General features: G+C 52.9%; 2 protein-coding genes and 1 pseudogene across 4 annotated transcripts in view; all 3 read right to left on the bottom strand.

Moving 5' to 3' along the window:
• Positions 1-406: 406 nt before the first annotated feature.
• Positions 407-19,760, bottom strand: part of C1QB (complement C1q B chain) — a 119,081-nt gene continuing 99,727 nt past the window's right edge. The window contains exons 1-3 of one of the 2 annotated variants that reach the window (XM_067723403.1): positions 5,910-6,064; positions 2,265-2,467; positions 407-1,121 (exon numbers count right to left, since the gene is read on the bottom strand). In XM_067723403.1, the coding sequence (XP_067579504.1) occupies positions 547-1,121; positions 2,265-2,467; positions 5,910-6,004 (873 nt within the window). In that variant the 5' untranslated portion in view covers positions 6,005-6,064 and the 3' untranslated portion in view covers positions 407-546. Of the gene's footprint in view, positions 1,122-2,264; positions 2,468-5,909; positions 6,065-19,760 lie in introns of those variants that run through there. The other variant, XM_067723412.1, reaches the window with a different exon arrangement.
• Positions 8,873-12,839, bottom strand: LOC137217061 (heterogeneous nuclear ribonucleoproteins A2/B1 pseudogene; annotated as a pseudogene).
• Positions 12,983-18,049, bottom strand: C1QC (complement C1q C chain). Of its 2 annotated transcripts, XM_067723327.1 has the most exons (3): positions 17,893-18,049; positions 17,422-17,613; positions 12,983-13,825 (listed from the first exon to the last, which is right to left on the bottom strand). In XM_067723327.1, exons 2-3 carry the CDS (start codon positions 17,600-17,602, stop codon positions 13,269-13,271), a joined length of 738 nt encoding a protein of 245 aa, XP_067579428.1. In that variant the 5' UTR covers positions 17,603-17,613; positions 17,893-18,049; the 3' UTR covers positions 12,983-13,268. The 2 variants fall into 2 exon arrangements, with proteins under 2 accessions (XP_067579428.1, XP_067579436.1); XM_067723335.1 differs by lacking the exon at positions 17,893-18,049 and having other exon boundaries at positions 17,422-17,629.

Here is a 19,760-nt window from a genome sequence, read left to right as displayed (position 1 = left end):
AGAGGTCTCAGTGATCAGTGGGCAGACCTGCCCTCCCAGCTCTTCTGTGGGATCGAGGGCAATCCCTTCATCCCTCTGATCCTCAGTTTTCTCATCTGTGAATTGGGCATGATTTAACCTATCTCCAAGGATGAGTGCGAGGATTAATGAGAGAAGGGGGAAAGGGTCTAGCCCAGTGTTTTGAGCATATACGTGCTCAACAGATGGTGTTCCCTCCCCATCTCCCATTGTGCGTCTGGCACAGAACTGGACACAAAGTCTGGCCCTCCAGTCGCCACCAACTAGATAGAGCTTCTGCTTTCAGAGCTCATTCATTGTTCAGTCATTCAAGCAGCGTTCAAGCAATATTTCTGAGCACCTACTATGTGCCAGTCGCTGGGACACAGATTTGAATTAGACCACTGTCCCTTGGCCTTGAAAAGTTTATTTACTCATTAATTCAGCAATATCCAAGGAGCCCTACTGTGTGTTTTGGCCAGGTGGGGGCTGGTGTTGGGGGTAAAGAGAGCGTGGCTGGCAGGGGAGGGGGTGAATTGGACCCACAGGTCACGCCTCTGCATCTGGGAAGAGCAGGAACCCGGTGAAAATGCTGTTGGCCCCATCGATGCCTACCAGGGCGTTCTTGTCGGTAGCCTGCAGGAAGACGGTCTCCCCCAGCCCCAGCTTGAGCACGACGCTGCCCATGGTGACCTGGAAGGTGTTGTAGACATAGTCGCAGAAGGTGAGCACCTTCTGTGTCTCCTCCCGGCCCCGCATGAGGTTTACGCACAGGTTCCCTCGAGAGCTGGCATGGTAGGTGAAGTAGTAGAGGCCAGGCACCCTGCACGTGAACTTGCCGTTTCGATACTCGTAGTTGTTGTTGGTGTTGGTGATCACGTGGTCGAAGCGGATGACCTGGTCCCGCCTCAGGGGGCTGTTGATGGTGCGTGTGGCCGAGAAGGCGATTTTCTGCGTGGCCTTGTAGTCTCCTGATTCGCCCTTGGGGCCATGGGCTCCGGGAGGCCCTGGGGCACCTTTGGGGCCAACGGGGCCCTTGGGGCCGACTTTTCCTGGAATCCCAGGAAACCCTGGGTCCCCCTTCTCTCCAAGCTCACCGTGGTCTCCAGCTAGCCCCGGCAGCCCTGGAAGGCAGAGACAAGAGATATGAGGGGGCCAGAGATCGCTGAGAACCTGGAAGGAGCTGGGCTGGGAGGCAGGGAGCCTGGCTGCGTAACCTCAGACAGGTCCCCGCTTTTCTCTGGGCCTCAGCTCCCCATCTGTGAACAAGAGGACGGGATGTCGGAGAGGGCCCCCGAGTCTCCTTCCAGCCCAGCTTTCTGAGTCTGAGACGTGCTTGACAGTAATGGGGACCGATGCCCGTGGGTTGGGGAGCGGCGTCTCCCTCAGGCAGGTGCTGGACCTGCCCTCCTCGCCAGCTCATACAGGCTTAAGCCTGGAGCAGGGATCAGGAATTCCGGGCACATGTGCTATCCCTCTCCACCCCCTCCCTGACGGCCCATATCCCTCATCAATCACGCATTCTTTCTTGCTGAAGCTGGAAGTGAGTATTAGAATCCTTCTCACTCCACCACTCCAAACAGCTACTCCTCCTTGGTTTGGCAGAACACAAGATAAAACCTTTTCCAGTAGAGTAGCAGAGTATAGTGGCTGTGGACATGGGCTCAGGGGACAGGCAGATGTGTTTCTCATGTCACATCTGTCATTATTAGTTGGGTCACCTTGACTGAGTCACATTCTCCAAGGCTCAGCTTCCTCATCTGTAAAACGGGGATATTTTGTGGGATTGTGAGATTATGTGAAGAGAGCGGAAGGCTATGGTTAAATGAACACATGAACTACATCTTACAGGAGGGTTTTATGGCAGGAAGTCTCATTTGAACCCTGTGACAACTCTGACAAAGAATCATTATCCACATTTTACAGGTGAGGAAATAGCAATTCAGAGAGGCGAAGCCACCTACCCTGGAGGTAACAACCCAGGACTGTGTGACTGCAGTGGATTTAGTGGTAAGAGAGCCATGGTTTGGCCTCAGCCTCAACATTTACTGGGTTCCCTTGAGCAAGTCAGTAGCCTTTCGGACATCAGTCTTCCCATCTGTAAAATGGGAATCAGAATTCCTTCCTTGCAAAGTTATTGTGGAGGGCTCAGCAAGCTGATGGATTTGCAAGTGTTTTGCAATCCCTAAGGTGGGCAACTGGGACTTGGGAGGTAGGAGATGGGGCCTTGGTCAGTGACACTAGTCTGTTCCCAAAATCCACAGTACCTTTCTCTCCCTTTATCCCTGGAGTCCCTGGTTTGCCGTCGGAGCCCGGTGCCCCGGGGATGCCCGGGATGCCAGGGATGGCCGGGTGCCCAATGCAGCCACTCTGGGCCCAGGAGACGTGCAGCAGACTCAGGAGCACCAGCGGCAGCAGCACTGGGACGCTGCCCCGCGGGGTCTTCATCATGGCCCTGCTCAGCTGCTTCCTGTGTGTGTGGCGGCGGGAGACAAGAAGATGCGGTAGGTTACGGCCATGGTTTGTTCATTCATTCCTTCACTTGTTCCTGTGTTCACTGAGTGCCTTATCCCCCGGACCCTGTTCTGGGCACTGGAGATTCGCTGATGAACAAGACAGATGTGGTCCCTGCCCTCATGGAGCTGACAGTCTGGGAGACGATAAACAGGTCAACATACAAGTCAATAGAACTAGTTATAGGCCGTGGTGAGTGCCCTGGCTGAAATGAAAGGCTGCCTGGAGGGCTGGTTTTGTGAGGGAAGTCCTCCCACCAGGAAAGTCTATAGACATTCCCACCAGGAAAGTTTTTTTGTTTTTTGTTTTTTTTTTTTGCGGTACGCGGGCCTCTCACTGTTGCGGCCTCTCCCGTTGCGGAGCACAGGCTCTGGACGCGAAGACCCAGCAGCCATGGCTCACGGGCCCAGCCGCTCCACGGCACGTGGGATCTTCCCGGACCGGGGCACGAATCCGCGCCCCCTGCATCGGCAGGCGGACCCTCAACCACTGCGCCACCAGGGAAGCCCTGTCCATTCATCACTGATGGGCATTTGGGAAGTTTCCACTTTTTGCCGACTGTGACTAGTGCTAATGTGAACATTCATGTACGAGGATTTGTTTGAAACTTGTTTTCAGTTCTTGAGTATATACTCAGGAGTGGAATTACTGGGTCTTACGGTTATTCTGTGTTTAACTTCTTGAGGGGTCCTCAGCCTACTGTTAAGTCTCCTCAATAACATCTCTGCCAAGGCCCCTTCCGTCCATGACTTGTACCATCTCAGTGATGGGAAGCTCATTACCTTCTGAGGCAGCCCATTCCACCTCTGCCCAGATGCAAATTCTCTCCATCTTTCCAGGCCCAGGTCAAAGCATTTTTCCTCCAGGAAGCCTTCCCTCATAACCCCTCAGCCCACCAAGTCTGAGCAGTTTCCTGCTCTTAAAATAGAAGAGCATAGGGGTCCCTGCTCATCTCCCAAGATAACCGTGGGGAGCCAGGTGAGGCCATGGCTGGGGAAGAACCATAGGGCTTTGGGCTCTAGCTCAGACCCGTAGCTGGGGTTGTCTGATCCTCACAGCACTCCAGGGAAGTGGGTTGTGATTATTTTCCCACCTTGCCGATGAGGAAACTGAGATGAAACATTAGAAAACAGCCCTCCCCAGATCACCCATTGAGCTGGCTGATGGTGGGGCTGTGGCCAGACCCCTGCCCCCTCTGCCTCGTGAGGCCTGTGCCAGCCCAGAAAAACCTGCTGATGTGGGGCTCATGTGCTCAGAAAGTCAGCCCCAGCCGCCTTGGTCTCCTAATCAGTTCATGGCTCAGACCAGGAGCTGAATTAGACCAGGGGCTGTACTGGGTAACAAGGAAAGGAGGGCTGCAAATGTGGGTGCGACCAGGGCCATGAGTGACCGGCTTAGGCTCTGTCACGCTCCCAAGAGAGAGTGGCTCTGGGGACGATCCTGCTTATCTGGCTGGAGGTTTTGCACAACGACAATTTGACACCCTGAATAATCAACGTGTTGGGCGCTTAGCAGGTGCCAGGCTCTGTGCCAAACACTTCACGGGCCACATTCTCTCATTTAATTTGGTCCTTACAGCAGCCCCCTGGGAAAGCACCCCTGCTTTCTCATTTCACAGACGAAGAAACTGGGCAGTGGAGAGGGCGGGAACCTCGATCAAGGTCACGCAGCCCCGCTGTGGCTGAGATTCAAACCCGCTCCCCATTCAAACCCATCCAAACACCACGGGGTGTTACATCAAGAGGCCTCCCTACCTGGTGGTTAAAACATGGGCTTTGGAGCCAGACAGCCTGACAGAAGGAGCTACAGCCTGGGTTGTACTTAGAGCAGTGCTGGTTGTGGGCCGGTGCGTGGTGATGGCTTGGTGATGGCTTTTATCATTACTATTATTGTTGCTGTTGTTTGGCAGCAAACATTCACCAAAGGTGAGAGGCCTGGAGTGTCATAAGGAAAGGGACACTGCCAGGGTCCAAACCAGGCCTGTGCCCCTTCTTAGCTATGGGCCTTAGGCCAGTTGCTTCTCTCCGACCACAGCTTCCCCTTCTGTAAAAGGGAGATAATAGTAATCTCTACCTCACAGCGTTGGCAGCAGGACGGATGCGTTAGGGCTCACGACAGCCCGACATGTTGGAAGTGCTTAGTGAATATTAGCTAGTTTTTTTATTATCACTATCATCTGAGAGTCCCCAGGTTTCAGGACACAACGGAGGATGCTTGGAAAAGTAAAAAAGAATCTGGTCCCTTTGGGAGATTGGGCTCAGGGAGAGGAGGTCTCTCAGGTGCAGGCAGCGCAGGGGTGGGGAGCCCTGGCCACCTGCTGGGGGGTGGGGGGTTGAGGGGAGCAGGGTCCTGACCCATGATGAGACTTGGGCTTTTTCGGGGGAGCCGGAGGTGGGGGGGGTAGTGGGGAGATCTGGGTTCTGGCCCATTTCAGGGGCCAGCGAGTCTCAGACTTGGGAGAGGACTCAAAGCGCATCCGGTGACAACCCCCTGCCTTTACCGCCTGTCACCGCCATCAGCCTGGCTCCTCACACGTTCCCCATATCAGCCGCCCTTCCATCTCCTTCCAGCCCCAAGAGCCCCTTTCCCCCTGACTTGGAGTCAGGCCAACTTGACCTTGAACTCCCGCTCTGCTGCTGCCTCGCTGCAGGACTTCAGGCAAGTGCCTTAACCTCTCTCTGAGCCTTTGGCAAAGTTAATTTCAACCTGACAGAGCTGCCAGAGGATTACACGCGAGGGAACCTAGAAGGAGCCAGGTCCCTGGTGCAGTGCCCGACCCCACACCCTCCTTCACAAGCCTTACTGAGTGGTATCAGTACTGACTAACAACTCATCACAACTCCGCCTGCAAGTCAAATCATTTCCTTGAAAGAGTCAAGCTGAGCTTTCTCATCTGACTGTGAGGAAATAAGAGAAGGCGGGTGCTGGAGAAATGCTGGGCTGAGCAGAGGGGAACCTGGGTTCTAATTGCATCCCTGCCTCTGACATATCTTGCACCAGGTAGTGTGCTAAGCGCTGGCTGAGCTGGTATATCCTTTAGGGCTCACAGCAGCCCTGAAAGGTTCTGATATCCCCAGAGAGGGTCCAGGCTGAGAGGGGTCATGTGGCTTGGCCCAGATCACCAGCACCTGAGAGACAGAAGCAGGGCTCAGCTCCAGTCTTGGTGACCCCAAAGCCTTTATCCTGGCGCCTCCCCATTACCTGGGACCCCAGGTAGCAGCAGACTCCCAAGCTGACCCCCAGAGAGTTTGACTCCCGAGGTCTGAGCTTGGGCCCAGGAATCCACACTCCAGGTGTCTCTGAGGCAGGGGTTGCAGGGCCTATACTTTGGGAATCACCACCCTCTACCATATTGGTCCTGCCCGCCAGTCCCCCCAGGTGCCAAGCCCCATCCTCACCTGGGAACCTGGTGTCCTCTGATGCCGCTGGGCTGGGCAGCAGTGGGACAGGCAGCTGGGAGCCTCCTGTTCTCAGTCCAAAGCCGAAGTTCCATTCTCCAGCGAGAACAAGGGCCTTCCCCTGACGGTCCCCTCCCAGGGGCCCAGCAGGCCGGCCCCCCTCCCTGTCACCCCGCTCTCACCCTGTTCTGCTGTCCTCAGGCAGTTTCAGGTCCCGTTTCCGCAATCTGGAGGGATTTACTGTAAGTAGGACGGGTGGGTGCCAGTTTGGTTTTGCCAGCTCAGCAGCTGTGGGGGAACCGGGCTGTTCCGGGAGAACGTCCACAACCGGGGGCTTGCCTGCCAAGGCCCCTGACCTCATGCATTTCTTCAGGAACATGGGTGTTCCTCAATGAAATGGAAACATGGCTGCCCTGGTGCCCGAGGGCTGGATTTGGAGTCAGGAACCTTGATTCGTATGCTGGCTCTGCCACTTACCAGCTAAACATTCTCAGCCAAGGGAACCCCAGGGAGCCCCCATTTCCTCTGCCATATGGTGGGACCATAACTGCACTTGCTCTACAGACTGCGCTGGGGGGCTCAGATGGGATAGTGGAGAAAGAGGAGGGTAAACTGTAAAGTGCAGTGCACATGTTAATTGTTAATATCACACCATGTCCCAGGCCTCCCCTTTCTGGGCTCATCTTCTGCTTTCTTTCCCTTCTACACCCCGGCTCTTTCCCTGTTCTCAGAAAATAATCTAATAATGAAAAATGAATTTTAAATGTGGTCATGATTTGCTTATACCCCTTCCTCTGCTTCCAGCAGACCTGTGGCTGAAGACTGTAATTGGCACAGCCAGGAGCCTGTTGCTTGTTGATCCTGGCATCAGAGCAAGTTAGGACAGGAGAGGGGCTTGCAGGTCACCCAGCCCGTGCCGCTCATTTTATATATGGGGAAACCAAGGCCCAGAGGGGAGAGAGCACTGTTCAGCCAATATTTATCGTGAGCCTCTATGTACTCCGGCGATAGAGCCACAAGCCAATCAGCCCTGGGTCCTGCCCCGTGGGGTGTCTCTTCTCCCGGGGGAGACTGGTATTACACATCAAGTGACACAGTGGTTTCATTGCTCCTGTGATGAATGGCACAAGAAGTAGCTGCTGGAGCCCACACCTCTCACTAGTGGCAGATGCAGGACTTGGAGTCAGGCATCCCTGGCACCGGGATAGCAGCCCTCTTACCGAGGCTGCGTCTGAAGCAACGTGATGCCCCTCTCAGGGATGGTTGCCCAGCAAGTCCCAGGAGCTGCCATAGGTCAGGAGGGCTCTCTTGACATCTGGCCTTAGAGAGAGAAAATCGTTGGACTTGTGGATGCTTCTTGGCAGAAATTAAGTGTTTACTGCCGAGGGTGATAGGGAAAGAAGAGACTTGTGTGATAAAACCCAAGGGTCTCTGGGTTCAGCCAACTATAGACCCTCCAATGATTTGGTGGCTGGTAAAAATGGGAAAAGATGGGCTTGAATTTGGGGTAGAAACAGAATGAGCCTAAGAACAGGAAGCAGCAGGGTTGGGGGGGTCAGGGCATGGGCTTTGGAATCAGCCCCTCCTAAGTTTTTTCTTTTTGTTTTTTGTTTTTTTTTGCGGTACGTGGGCCTCTCACTGTTGTGGCCTCTCCTGTTGCGGAGCACAGGCTCCGGATGCGCAGGCTTAGCAGCCATGGCTCACGGGCCCAGCTGCTCCGCGGCATGTGGGATCTTCCCGGACCGGGGCACGAACCCGTGTCCCCTGCATTGGCAGGCGGACTCTCAACCACTGCGCCACCAGGGAAGCCCCCCTCCTAAGTTTGAATCCCACGCCTACCTCTTTCTAGCTATGTGGCCTCAGGTGTGTTTACTGACCTCAGTTTCCCCGTATATGAGTCAGGGGCATGGACACCCCCTCCTGGGGTGATTGTGGGGTCAGTGAGGTAACCCCGCATGTCCAGGGCCTAGCTGAGTGCCCAGTCCTCAGTAGGCACCCAAGGCAAACCTGGGAGTCGTGTGATTTCTCTGAAGAGAAGACAGAAATCTTGGAGCCTGGAGGCACAGGAGCCATGCCTGGATTAGGGGTCAGGAGCTAGGGAGACCCTTGGCCTTTGAGTGAGAGCCAGCTGGTCTCTGTACCCTTAAAACGCTGGCTTGCAACCCTGATAGAGAGGGGACAGTCCCTACAGAGGGTGGAAGAGAAGCCTAAGACCCTTGCACATCCCGTGGTCTGAAAGAGGCCCCCCGGTCCTTGGGGTGCCTCGTACTAGCTCCTGTCCCACCCTTGCTACCCCCCTTAAAAGCCCTCCCCCAGCTCCCCTCGGCCAAGCAGACAAGCTGGCATTTTCAAAGGCCTGTCTCTCCTGGCAAAGAGAGAACAACAAGGAAACAATTATGGAAAATAAAAATGGTCGTTTCCGAAATACAGGTTTCTGATCTGACACCGTGGCCTACATAAACGGTGCACTGATTTTTTAAACAAAAGAGAAATGAGAAGAAAGATGTGTCACTTGCGGCATTGCCGGGTGGGCTGCTAAGTAGCTGCTGGAGGTGAGCTGTGAGTGGAGCGGCCCCGTGACCCCCGCCTTGTCCCTGCCAGAGGCTCTCAGACTCTGTGGACCAGGCCGAGTTCCTAGGCCCTGGCCTCTGTTATTGCTGTGTGTGTGTGTGTGTGTGTGTCTTCATCTCTCCTTCCTTCTCATCTGACACATTTCCCAGGCCCCTACTATGCACCTGGCCTGTATCAAAGGGGCCCCGCCCTCAAGGATGCTCACAGTCCAGTGAGGGATGCAGACCTGTAAGGAAATAAGTGCAGAAAAGCCAGGTGGTGGACCTCGTGCATTGACTTCACCTGGCAGACCGTCCACCCACCCATGTCTCTGTCCTCCCCAAACCCTTCTTTTTTTGTATGATCATATTTATTTGTGAAATCCCGAAAAAAATGATTAAACTCACAGAAAAAGAATCATGCATCATGCTTGTGGCTCCCAGCAGCAGAAAATTGGTGGGAGGAAATACAGGATAAAGGTTGTTCAAAGGTACAAACTTCCAGTTATAAGGTAAATAAATACAAAACAGGTAATGTACAACAAAAACTCATACGCCACAATAGCAAATAATCAAACTATAATATAGACTAAGGAACTGAATCGACATTTATCCAAAGAAGATATACAAATGACCAATAGATACATGACAAGTTCCTCACCATTACAAAAGATGGAATGTACAAGAAGACCAAAATTAGCACAGCGGTAGGATACTATCAAAGTTGTTTAGGCAGTAAATCCTATTCATCACAAGAAGAAAAAGGTTTTTTTGGTAACCATTTCATAATATAGGTAAGTCATATCATTACACTTCAAAATTTGATATCATAAAACAAGAAAAACATTTAAAAGGTAAAAACTAAAAGTGCAAAATTATCAAAGAGGACAAACTACTACTGTTTTACCTTTAGAATTATTTTATTAAATCTTAAATGTACAACAGCTTCTTAACTCTACACACGAAATCGATTTTTTAAGAAGAATGATGTTATGTCTTATTACACCATGATTCTGGCTAATAGTCTTTCAAAACTTTGAGAAAAATCTTGAAAAAGGTTTCACATGTCACCCAAAACTTTGAAATTTGACATTATCAAAGAAGGGATTCTTCCACACTTTTATAGAGACCACTGGAAAGACACAACAATTCAAAAGCTAAGAAACTGTTTCAAAAGCATTTTTTATAGTCTTTCCTCCACAGGAAGGTAATGTTCTTACATAATTGAGTCCACTCACAAAATGGCTCTGTGTACCTGCTCTGGTGTCTTCTACCATATCCCTGCATGACTGAGATAAGAGTTTCCTGAACATTGTTATTTCGATAACCTGAAGCTCTTCTGTTACCTCTGGGCTCTAATTCTCTATTTATACAGTCAAGCCCATGGCAAATAAGAAGCTCAGTATCATCTTGTCTGTCCATAACCCCCACTTCCTCCATTGCCTCTTGTACCATAGCTTCCTCCACTGTATGATCCCCCCATGTTCCTGCTACCACTCAGTTTTCCACTCTTCAGTAATTCGTACTTAGAACGTTTCTGCTTATAATCCTCCAAATCACTGTAATTTTTCTTTTAATTTTATTTATTTATTTTTGGCTGTGTTGGGTCTTCGTTGCTGTGTGCAGGCTTTCTCTAGTTGCGGCGAGCAGGGGCTACTCTCCATTGCGGAGCATGGGCTCTAGGCATGTAGGCTTCGGTAGTTGTGGTTTGCAGGCTCTAGAGCGCAGGCTCAGCAGTTGTGACACAAGGACTCAGTTGCTCCGCAGCATGTGGGATCCTCCCAGACCAGGGCTCGAACCCATGTCCCCTGCATTGGCAGCCGGATTCTTAACCACTGTGCCACCAGGGAAGCCCCAATCACTGTAATTTTGACTTCCATAATTCCTCCTGCTATAGTTGTCATAACCAGCTCTGGAGCTCCCATCCTGGTAGCCATATCCACCACCATATCCTCCTCGCCCTCCTCCATGCCCAGGGCTACCCCCCAAATTGCCACCTCCAGGTCCTCCTCCAGACCCATGATAGCCATCCCCAAATGTATGTCCTCTTCCATATCCGTCAGATCCTCCTGTAAAGTTCCTTCCTCCAAAGTTTCCTGCTCCAAACTTTCCACCACCACCATGAAAACATACAAAACCAGCGTTTCTTCCTCTTCCACTTCTAGAACATGGGCCTTCTTGCATTTCTTGTCTAGACAAGGCCTTTCTTACTTCTGCATGATGACCATTGACGGTATGATTTTTCTGCAACACAACCTTATCCACGGGATCATGGTCATCAAAAGCAACAAACCCAAAACCTCTTTTCTTGCCTGACTGCCCATCAGTAATTATTTCAATGGCATTGATTTTTCCATATTTCTCAAAGTAATCTCTAAGATGACGTTCCTCAGTATCTTCTGCAATTCCACCAACAAACAGCTTCTTCACAGTGACAAGAGCCCCCGGCTTTCCCTAGTCCTCTCTTGGGACAGCACGTTTGGGAGTAACCGTTTTCCCATCAGTGGAATGAGGTCTGGCAGCCATGACAGCATCAACCTCAGCCATGGATGAAAACGTGACAAAACCAAATCTTCTTGATTTTTGGCTTACAGGGTCCCGTATTAACACACAGTCTGTGAGATATCCCCATTGCTGGTAGTGGTTCCACAGACGTTCTTCTGTGGTTTCAGAGCTCAAGCCACCAATAAAGAGTTTACGGAATTTTTCCTTTTCTCTCTTATTCCTCTCCAAAGCAACAGATTTTGAAGTTTTCTTCATCATGGGCTTACTAGCTTCAGCCATTTCTCCGAAACTCAGGGGGATGAGGGAGATCTCAGGGCACTAACAGGAACCGAACGGGCCCCTGCGCTATGGTGAGAACACAAACCTGGTCGGTCCTGACCCTGCGGTCAGAACTTCCACTGCTCCAGGAAAACTCTAGGAGCACCTCCACGGGGACCCGGCGCTGCTGCCTCTGGAGCCGCTGCCGCCCTTGAATCAACCTTGAGCAACTTTCAATTTTTCAGAATAGGTTGATTGGTGAAACAGGTCAATGCAGGTTCCCCCAGTCCCAAGAGCTGTCCTGTGACCCACTCCTGAGACGTAGACAGCCTGTAGCTGGAAATAGCAGTCCTCCCCAAACCTTTGTATAACAGGCTTGGGTCCAGAAATCTGTTTTTTATTTTATAAATAAGTCTGCAGGTAATTTTTTGCACCCCCAGATTTGGGAACCTGGGCTCTAACAAGTCATGAGTCTGTGGTTCATGTCAGTGGAGGACGCTGTGGGGACACGAAGGGGAGAATCAGAGAAGGCTTCATGGAGGAGGTGATCTTTGTGTTGATTCCTGACAGCTGAGTGTGTATTATCTAAGTGGACGGAGGATTTGTATGAGTGGGGTGGGGGCTCTACAAAATGAAGGAACATCATGGGCAAAGCTATGGGGGTGTGAAACAGCTTCCTTCAGGAACAAAGGAGCCAAAGTGGATGGCAGTGGCTGGAGAGCTGAGCTCCAACCTCTGCTGTTACAGCCCATCTCATGCCTTTGTGAGCTCTGTGGGGCCTTGTGGAACCAAGCTGAGAGCCCAGTCAGGCAGGGGTGATTTTCCCTGGCCTGAGTGAGCCTTGGGTTTCACTGGGCTCTGAGGCCAGACCCTCAATCTTCACAGGAAAGTTACACTTTTTATCTTTTTGAACCTGAACTGTCAACCCCTTTTCGTGGTGAGCGCAGCGAAAGGGCAGCAGCTTACGGCCGGCTTCCTGGTCCTCCAACAAGGATCGAGGCAGCTGGGCCCAACTGTCAGGAGTCTCACAGTGAAACCCTGATGGCTTGTGGGCAGTAGTGGTTTGGATGGTCTCCTGGGGGCCCCCAGAGTCTCAGTTATTTGGGGAAAATCAGACATCCGGGAGTCAGATTCTCACTCTCTCCCTCACCCATCCATGCCCACCTAGAGCATAATTACAAATATTAAATCATTTAATAGGTGGGTTAGCGTAATGCCTGGTGTATAGTGAGTGCTCAATAAATGTTAGCTATTATGATTGTTTTACTCATTCATTCGCTCTGCTTTTAGTCATTCATTTACCCACTATTCATTCATTCATTCATTCACCCCAATTCACTCATTAATTCAGCACAAATTCATTGCACATCTTGCCTTCATCTGTGCTGGGCCTGCCTTAGCCCAAACCCCTCCTGTGATGGGTGCTCCCAAAACTCAACATCGGTCAACATAGGTCTGGGAATTCAAACACACTCCCGTTTACCTGTGAGCACGAATACCTTTAATGACAGCAGTGCCTCTCACCCAAACAAGTGACAACAGATGGCCCCTTGCGGACCCCTTGCAGCCTTCAGCCACATTTGACCATCTCTCTCCCAAATGGCCAAATGGTGCTGAGTGTCTCTACCTTGGCACCAAGCTTTACTGAACACCAGCTAGATGCCTGAATCTGGAGCCCACACATGGCTGTGGCAGGGGCAAAGTGGAAGATGAAGGGAACTACTTCTTAGGGAATTGGCAGTGAGGATTCGGAGCCGTGCATAGCCTTTGATTTAATTATTTATTCATGTATCTCTCTGTCTCTTCCAAGACTTGGAAAACACTAATGACAGTATCAGAAGGTGTTGATTACGTGTCAAAGCAGTGACTCCTGAAGGAGCTTGGAGGAGGGAGAGAACTCAGGGCAGGAGGGCAGAGTGGGCTTCCTGGAGGAGGAGTCCATCCAGTGGCGAGAATGACCTGAGCAAGGATGTGTGGCCCAGTGGGTTCTTGCAGGGAAGCTGAGGGAGATGGGGTGGCCCCGGGGAGTGGAGCAGGCCTGCCTGCCCTAGTCAGGGAAAAGCAGGAAGCCGGAGAAGACACTGTCGGAGCCCTCGGTGCCCACCATGCCGTTGTAGTCGTTGACCGCCAGCCACACCTGCTCGCCCACCTTCATCCGCAGCAGCACACTGCCTGAGCTGACCTGCTTGGTGTTGGTCATGTGGTCACAGAAGGTGGTCACCTTGACACCGTTGCGGTACAGCTGCACACACAGGTTGGCCGTGTGTGACGTGTAGTAGACAAAGTAGTAGAGGCCGGGAACTTTGCAGGTGAACTTGCCAGTGTTCGTGTCGTAATCCCCCTGTGGGTTTGTGATGACTGAGTTGAACTTGACCAGGCTGTTGGGCGCTGGGAACTGGACTGTCTGCCGTGTGACAGTGAATACTGACTGGTGATTCTGCTTGTACCTGCCCTCATCGCCCGGGTCCCCAGGGGGTCCCATGTTGCCGGGATCCCCTGGAATCCCAGGGGTTCCCATGGGACCATTTTTCCCAGGATAGCCAGGTGTGCCAGGATCTCCCTTCTGACCCTTTGGTCCTCGTGTCCCAGGGATAGCTGGGATTCCTGGGGAGAGAGCAGGTGGGAAGGAAGTGATGGGGCAGGGGACAAGGAAGAGGGACAGGGCTATGCTCCAGGGGACATGCCACCAGGGTTTGGTCTCTGGACTCTCTTTCCCCCTGAGGGTGGCCTACTCACCTGGGCACAGTGGGCAGGGAGAAGAGGGGAGAGAGACCCTGGTTCAAATCCTGCCTCCCCATGGTCTTGCCCTCTGACCTTGGCTGCAGCACGGCCCCGTCTCTTGGCCTCAGTTTCCATGTTTGTGATGGAGAGGAGGGAAGGACCAGCCAGCTCAGGAGGTGGCAGAGCTGGGCTGCATCTCAGAGAGCATGCCAGAGGCCACGACTGTCAGCCCACGGACAGCATGCGGCCTCAGATAACTCTTCACCTAAAAGTCTAGGTTCTTAGTTTTTCTTGACAAACATCAGAAGATCGGTCAGAGGCAGATCTCCTGGAAAGGTCCTAAAACTTAAGCTCTGGGCCCCATTTACTTGCACTGGCCCTTTCAAGGCCCTTTGCATAATTTTACATTTATAATTTTTTCAACTTTTTATGTTGAAATAATTACAGATTCATAGGATGTTGCAAAAAAATAAAAGGACAAGGGGGCTTCCCTGGTGGCGCAGTGGTTGAGAGTCCGCCTGCCGATGCAGGGGACACGGGTTTATGCCCCGGTCCGGGAAGATCCCACATGCCGTGGAGCGGCTGGGCCCGTGAGCCATGGCCTCTGAGCCTGCGCGTCCGGAGCCTGTGCTCCACAAAGGGAGAGGCCACAGCAGTGAGAGGCCCCTGTATCGCAAAAAAAAAAAAAAAAGGACAAGGAAGTCTCATGTACCCTTTACCTAGTCGACCCCAATCTTACATAACTAAAGTACGAAATCAAAACCAAGAAATTAACCTTTGTAGGACCCACAGAGCTCCACTTTTACATGCATTATTTGTGTGGTTATAGTTGTAAAACAATTTTGTAGCACGTGTAGATTTGTGAAACCTCCCCCCGCCCCCCCATCAAATTCTGTACTACTTTTCTTAAAGAGGGTCCTCAACATTTTATAAGATTCAGAGCCCCACAAAACCTGTTTCCATTTCTGAGCCGGAACCACCCAGGCCCAGGCCAGCTTAGCACATGGGATCCACCGGATGGAGCCATAGAGGCTGCCTTTCCCCAGCTACCCCAGCCCCACTCAGCCCAATTCAGCCCCTCTGACAACTGGCCTGTTTCGACTTACTTCATGTTACATATGAGGAAACTGAGGCCAGAAACTTGCCCAAGGCCACGCAGCTGGTAGGAGGTGGAGTCAGGACTCACAGCTAAGTCTGGCTAGTCCCAGTCAGTGTCTGACTCTTGTTACCGCCTTAGTTATCTGAGCCCCTATGAGCTTCTTCTTCCCTTGTCCAAACCATACTCATCTTTTAGGGCCTGGCTCCAGTCTCCTCTTCCAGGAAGCCCTCTCTGACCACCCCTGCTGGCCCTCGTGGCTGCTTCCTCCTCCGACTTCCTTTGGGGTGGGTGTCTGTGCAGACCTACCGTGACGGATCTTCTGCGGCTTGTGAGCCTTTTAGATCCCAGGGTTAGGAGTGGGGAATCAGAACCCAGCAGACCTAAGCGTCAGGCCACGTGATCCCGGGCAGGTGATCTCCCCTCCTGGAGCCTCTGTTTGCCCAGTTGAGATAAGGGCATAATAGAACGGATCCCACAGAGCTGCTGGCAGAGTGGGGTGGGAGAATGCCCATGCCGGGCACCTCACAGGCAGTGCTCAGTAACGTCAGGTCTCGGTGACGGCTGTCAGCTATGATAAGCAGGGCTGTGTCTCATGCTTCAGGTTGACCTCCAGCAACCAAATGGGAGGGGGGGACACAGCAGTGGGGAGGGGGCCTGAGAGGCAGTGCAGGGTAGTGGTTAAGGGCATGGCCTTGAAGTTGGACAGGATTCCAGGGTGTGACTGGGGGCAAGTTGCTCAATCTCTCTGAACCTCAGCTTTGACATTTGTAAAATGGGAGGAAATCGTTTCTTCAAAGGATTTTGGCCTCAGTTTTCTCATTTGTAAAATAGAGTTAATTTTATCTACCTCATGAGATGAATATACGTAGAGCACTTAGAACCACGCCTGGCACAAATTAAGAGCTAAAAATTGGTGTCCGGGACCTCCCTAGTGGCGCAGTGGTGGGGAATCCACCTGCCAGCGCAGGGGACACGGGTTGGATCCCTGGTCCGGGAAGATCCCACATGCTGTGGAGCAAATAAGCCCATGTGTCACAACTACTGAAGCCCGCGTACCACAACTACTGAAGCCTACGCACCTAGAGCCCGTGCTCCGCAACAAGAGAAGCCACTGCAATGAGAAGCCCGTGCACCTCAACAAAGAGTAGCCCCTGCTCTCTGCAGCTAGAGAAAGCCCGCGCACAGCAACGAAGACCCAAAGCAGCCAAAAATAAGTAAATAAAAAATAAATTTATATAAAAAAAATTGGTGTCCATCAGTCATCCCACACAGTGAGATGGCCAGAGGCAGCTGTGAAGTACAGGGTCCTGGAAAAATGGCAGACCTGGGGGCTTCATTTGACTCACACTGAATTGGAGAATTCCTTCTGGAATGTTGGTACAATTCCACTCTATTGCCAGGAGGGAAGATGACAGTGGGAAATTCCTAAGGACATCCCCCTCCACTGGCTTCCCTTGCCCAGTGCCTCTGCCACCCCTGTCACCTCTGCCCAGCCGCACCCCAGCCTCCCCCATGGCCACTCTGGACACATTCCACCCCCAGATGTGCACCTACTCTCAGACAAGTCACCAGCAGACTGCAGTTCTCACCCAACACCAGTGCCTGTTCATGTCCTCAGCTCTTTTCACTCGTGCTAGGGCTTGCCCATGAATCTCCAACAGATGATTCTGTGACTGTGATCCTGACTCCTTACTCCCTACCCCTCCAACTACCCAGAATCCTAGGGAGTGAAGGGAGCACACATCTCTGATAAAAACAAAGATGACAACAGCGGTAACAACCATAGCCCACACTTACTGATACCTACCACGTGCTCGTACTGTTTTATATTTAATTTTATTAATAATCACAGCACACCTGTGCAGTAGGTACTACCATCTGCCCATTTTACAGATGAGGAAACTGAGGCACTGGGAGGTTCTATAACTTGTGCAAGTTCACACAGTGGAAAGTGGTGGGGCTGGGACTTGGACCCTGGCCACCTGGGCGTTGTGTACAGTCACTGGGGTCCATGTTGCAGGGCAAGTCGTGGAGGGGTTGGAATAAAATAGTAGCAGAGCGTTTTAGAGTTTGCCAAAGGCTTTCACCTGGATCATCTTCCGTGATCCTCCCTGCCACCTTCTAGGGCAGGTGCTCTTGTTCTCTCCCTGTTATCAGATGGGGAAACTGGGGAGGCCGGAGGCCTGGGCTCTGAGGGGGAGAGGGGCTAGACCTGCCACAAGAGTTAAGACTCTGCCCTGGGAGCAGGCATGGCCGGAGGGACCACACTCCTCGCCATCAAGAAGCTGTCCACCTTCCCCAGAGTCAGCCTCAGATGGACACTTCCGACTCCTGCCCCCAGGCCCTAGGTGACCCCTCCCCAGCAGGCCAGCAGACTCACCTGGTTCACCCTTGGGCCCTGGCAATCCGTCATGCCCATCCTTCCCTGGGGCCCCGGGCAGGCCCGGTATCCCGGCGATCCCATAACAGTCTGTGCCAGCTTGGCCCCCAGGCAGCAGTGCCAGCAAAAGCAGCAGCAGGTTTGGTACAAGGGGGGGCCAGGAGCTGGGCCCCATGTCCATTTGGGAAGGAGCTGGATGGGGAGAGAGCTGAGTTGTCCCCCAGCCCCTGGCATGCCCTCCTCACCCTCTCTCTCCCCAGGGGCCGTCCTTCTCAGCCCTCAGGAGCTGACCTCCCTTCCCCGGCCCCTCGCCCCTTGGGACTGCACAATGGATGGGGAATGGGGCCTTTTCTTCAAGCTCAGTCCCCGGCTGAGCGGAGATGGGGACCCTCCTTCCTCTCACAAATCAGGCTGTCCCTGGGGCCACGTTTCAGGAAGTGGCAGCGGGGAATAGCTGCCATTTGCCCTCACCTGGACAGGTGGGAGGTTTCTGGTCTGGTCACAGAGATGTCCTCAGATCTGCTTCCCCTCTCCAAGGCAGGAGGACACCGTGTCAGTGTGGACACAGCAAGAAGGGCCTGGGCAGGCTGTGCTGTCCCCTCCCCTCCTCTCCCCAAGACCACATCCCCTTTCCCATAATTTTTCCTGACTCAGTACTTTCTCCTGGGTGCTGAGCCAGGCTGACCGCACTGATGTCCCTGTGTCCCTCCACCTCCAGGTCATGAGTGTCTGAAATGAGGAAATGTCCGCTGCCCCGGGTCTGCTGAAGGGTGCCTATCTGTGTGTGTGCGTGTAAACATCAGCCGGGCAGACTTCCCCCCTAGAGTCAAGTTCAGCCTGGCTAACGCCCGTCCCTGTTTGTTGCCATTTACTGTGCCTGTGACCCCGTTGTTTCACAAGATCCCTAGGGGGAAGTTATAATTCCCCCTGTACAGATGAGGAAACTGAGGCTGAGGAAAGTGAAAACCCTTGCCCAAAGTCACTTAGTGAATGGTTTCTTGGGTCCAAAGCCTTGTTCTGACCCCTCTGCTTAGCCGCCCTAAGAAACAAGCCTCACATGCACCTGTGAAGTGACAGGTCTTATTCTAGAGACTTCCACATGCCCCCTCCCATTTGCCTTACTTGCGGGTAGACATTCAGGGCAAACTTTGACAGCAGGCAGCCTGCTATGGCCGACAGATTCCTCTGGCTACAAAGTCAGCGGCCTTGGGTTCTCCTTCCAGCCCTGCCACTCCCTGGCCCCGAGGCCTTCAGCAAACCACTGGCCCCTAGGTCTCAGTCATCCCATCTGTATACTGGGTGGTAGGGGAGAACCAGGCTTTGCATGTTGGTGCCTCTTCCTTTGCTGGGGCTCCTGATGATCCCACCTTCCCTGTCAGCACCCCCTCCCTCACCTCCATCCCTGGCCTCTCGTCTCAGAGCCTATTATGGCTAGTGAGGGGTTGCCAGTCGAGGCCAGGCTGGCAGAGCTGAGAGAGGCCCCTCCTCTCTTTCTTCTCCTCACATGAGATTCCAGAGAGGAAGGAGGTGATGGGCAGTGGAGGGTTCCAACCCTGATTCCACTCCTGCCACCCATGTGAGTGAGTGGTTTGATCTCCCCGAGCACTGATTTCTCCTCTGTAAATGAGGGTTTCCAGTAGCTTCCATGCAGGGCAGTGCTAATGCATACACAGTGCATAGCCATGAGCAGAGTTCCAAGCCCTGCCCCTGCTTTGCTGGGTGACCCTCAGGGCCTCAGTCTTCCCAGCTGGCTCTCCACCATCTGGCACAGGGCTGCAGAGTGTGCAACAAGAGCAACAACGTGAATGTACTTGTCCCTGGAATTCCCAGGTGGGTGGAAGGCTGGAGAGAGCAGAAATGATGGACACAGCATTATGGGGGGTGGGGGACCCGGCCAATGGCACCCAGGCCTCTCTCCCATCTTCAGTCCTCACCTCCTTCCTGCCTGGGTCCGGCTTCTCCAGCAGGTGGCAGCCTCAGCCCGCGCTCAGCCCGCCCCTGCCCCGCCCACCTGGGTTGTGGCTGGGTCCCCTCCTTCCAGAGGGGCGAGTGATTTGCCTCTGCGAAGAGGGGTGGGTATGGGTGGAATTTAGGGTGAGAAGCAGCGGGGCACTCCCTGCACCCGCCATTTCTATAGCCTGGCCTCTCCAGCTTCTTACGGGCCCTCTACCCCTGACATTGTCTTTGAGCCCCGTTGCGATGAAAGAAGCCCTTCACTTTGGGATCAGGCAGACCTGGTTCAAATTCAGGCCCTGCCACTTTCTGGCAGTGTGACCTTGGGTAGGTGTCTCCTTTCTGTGAGCCTCAGGGTCCTCACCGATTTTGCTGGGATTAAAGGC

Source organism: Pseudorca crassidens, chromosome 2 (assembly GCF_039906515.1).
Source record: "Pseudorca crassidens isolate mPseCra1 chromosome 2, mPseCra1.hap1, whole genome shotgun sequence".
In the NCBI taxonomy this organism is placed as follows: Eukaryota; Metazoa; Chordata; class Mammalia; order Artiodactyla; family Delphinidae; genus Pseudorca; species Pseudorca crassidens.
This window is presented reverse-complemented; position numbering and strand designations above follow the sequence as displayed.

What these genes read in the sequence shown, in the direction of transcription:
- C1QC (XM_067723327.1), bottom strand. Translation starts at nt 17,602, where the DNA reads ATGGACATGGGGCCCAGCTCCTGGCCCCCCCTTGTACCAAACCTGCTG. An exon ending in AGGGCCCAAGGGTGAACCAG is followed by an intron (nt 13,826 to 17,421) that starts GTGAGTCTGCTG and finishes CTCTCTCCCCAG; the next exon opens with GAATCCCAGCTATCCCTGGG.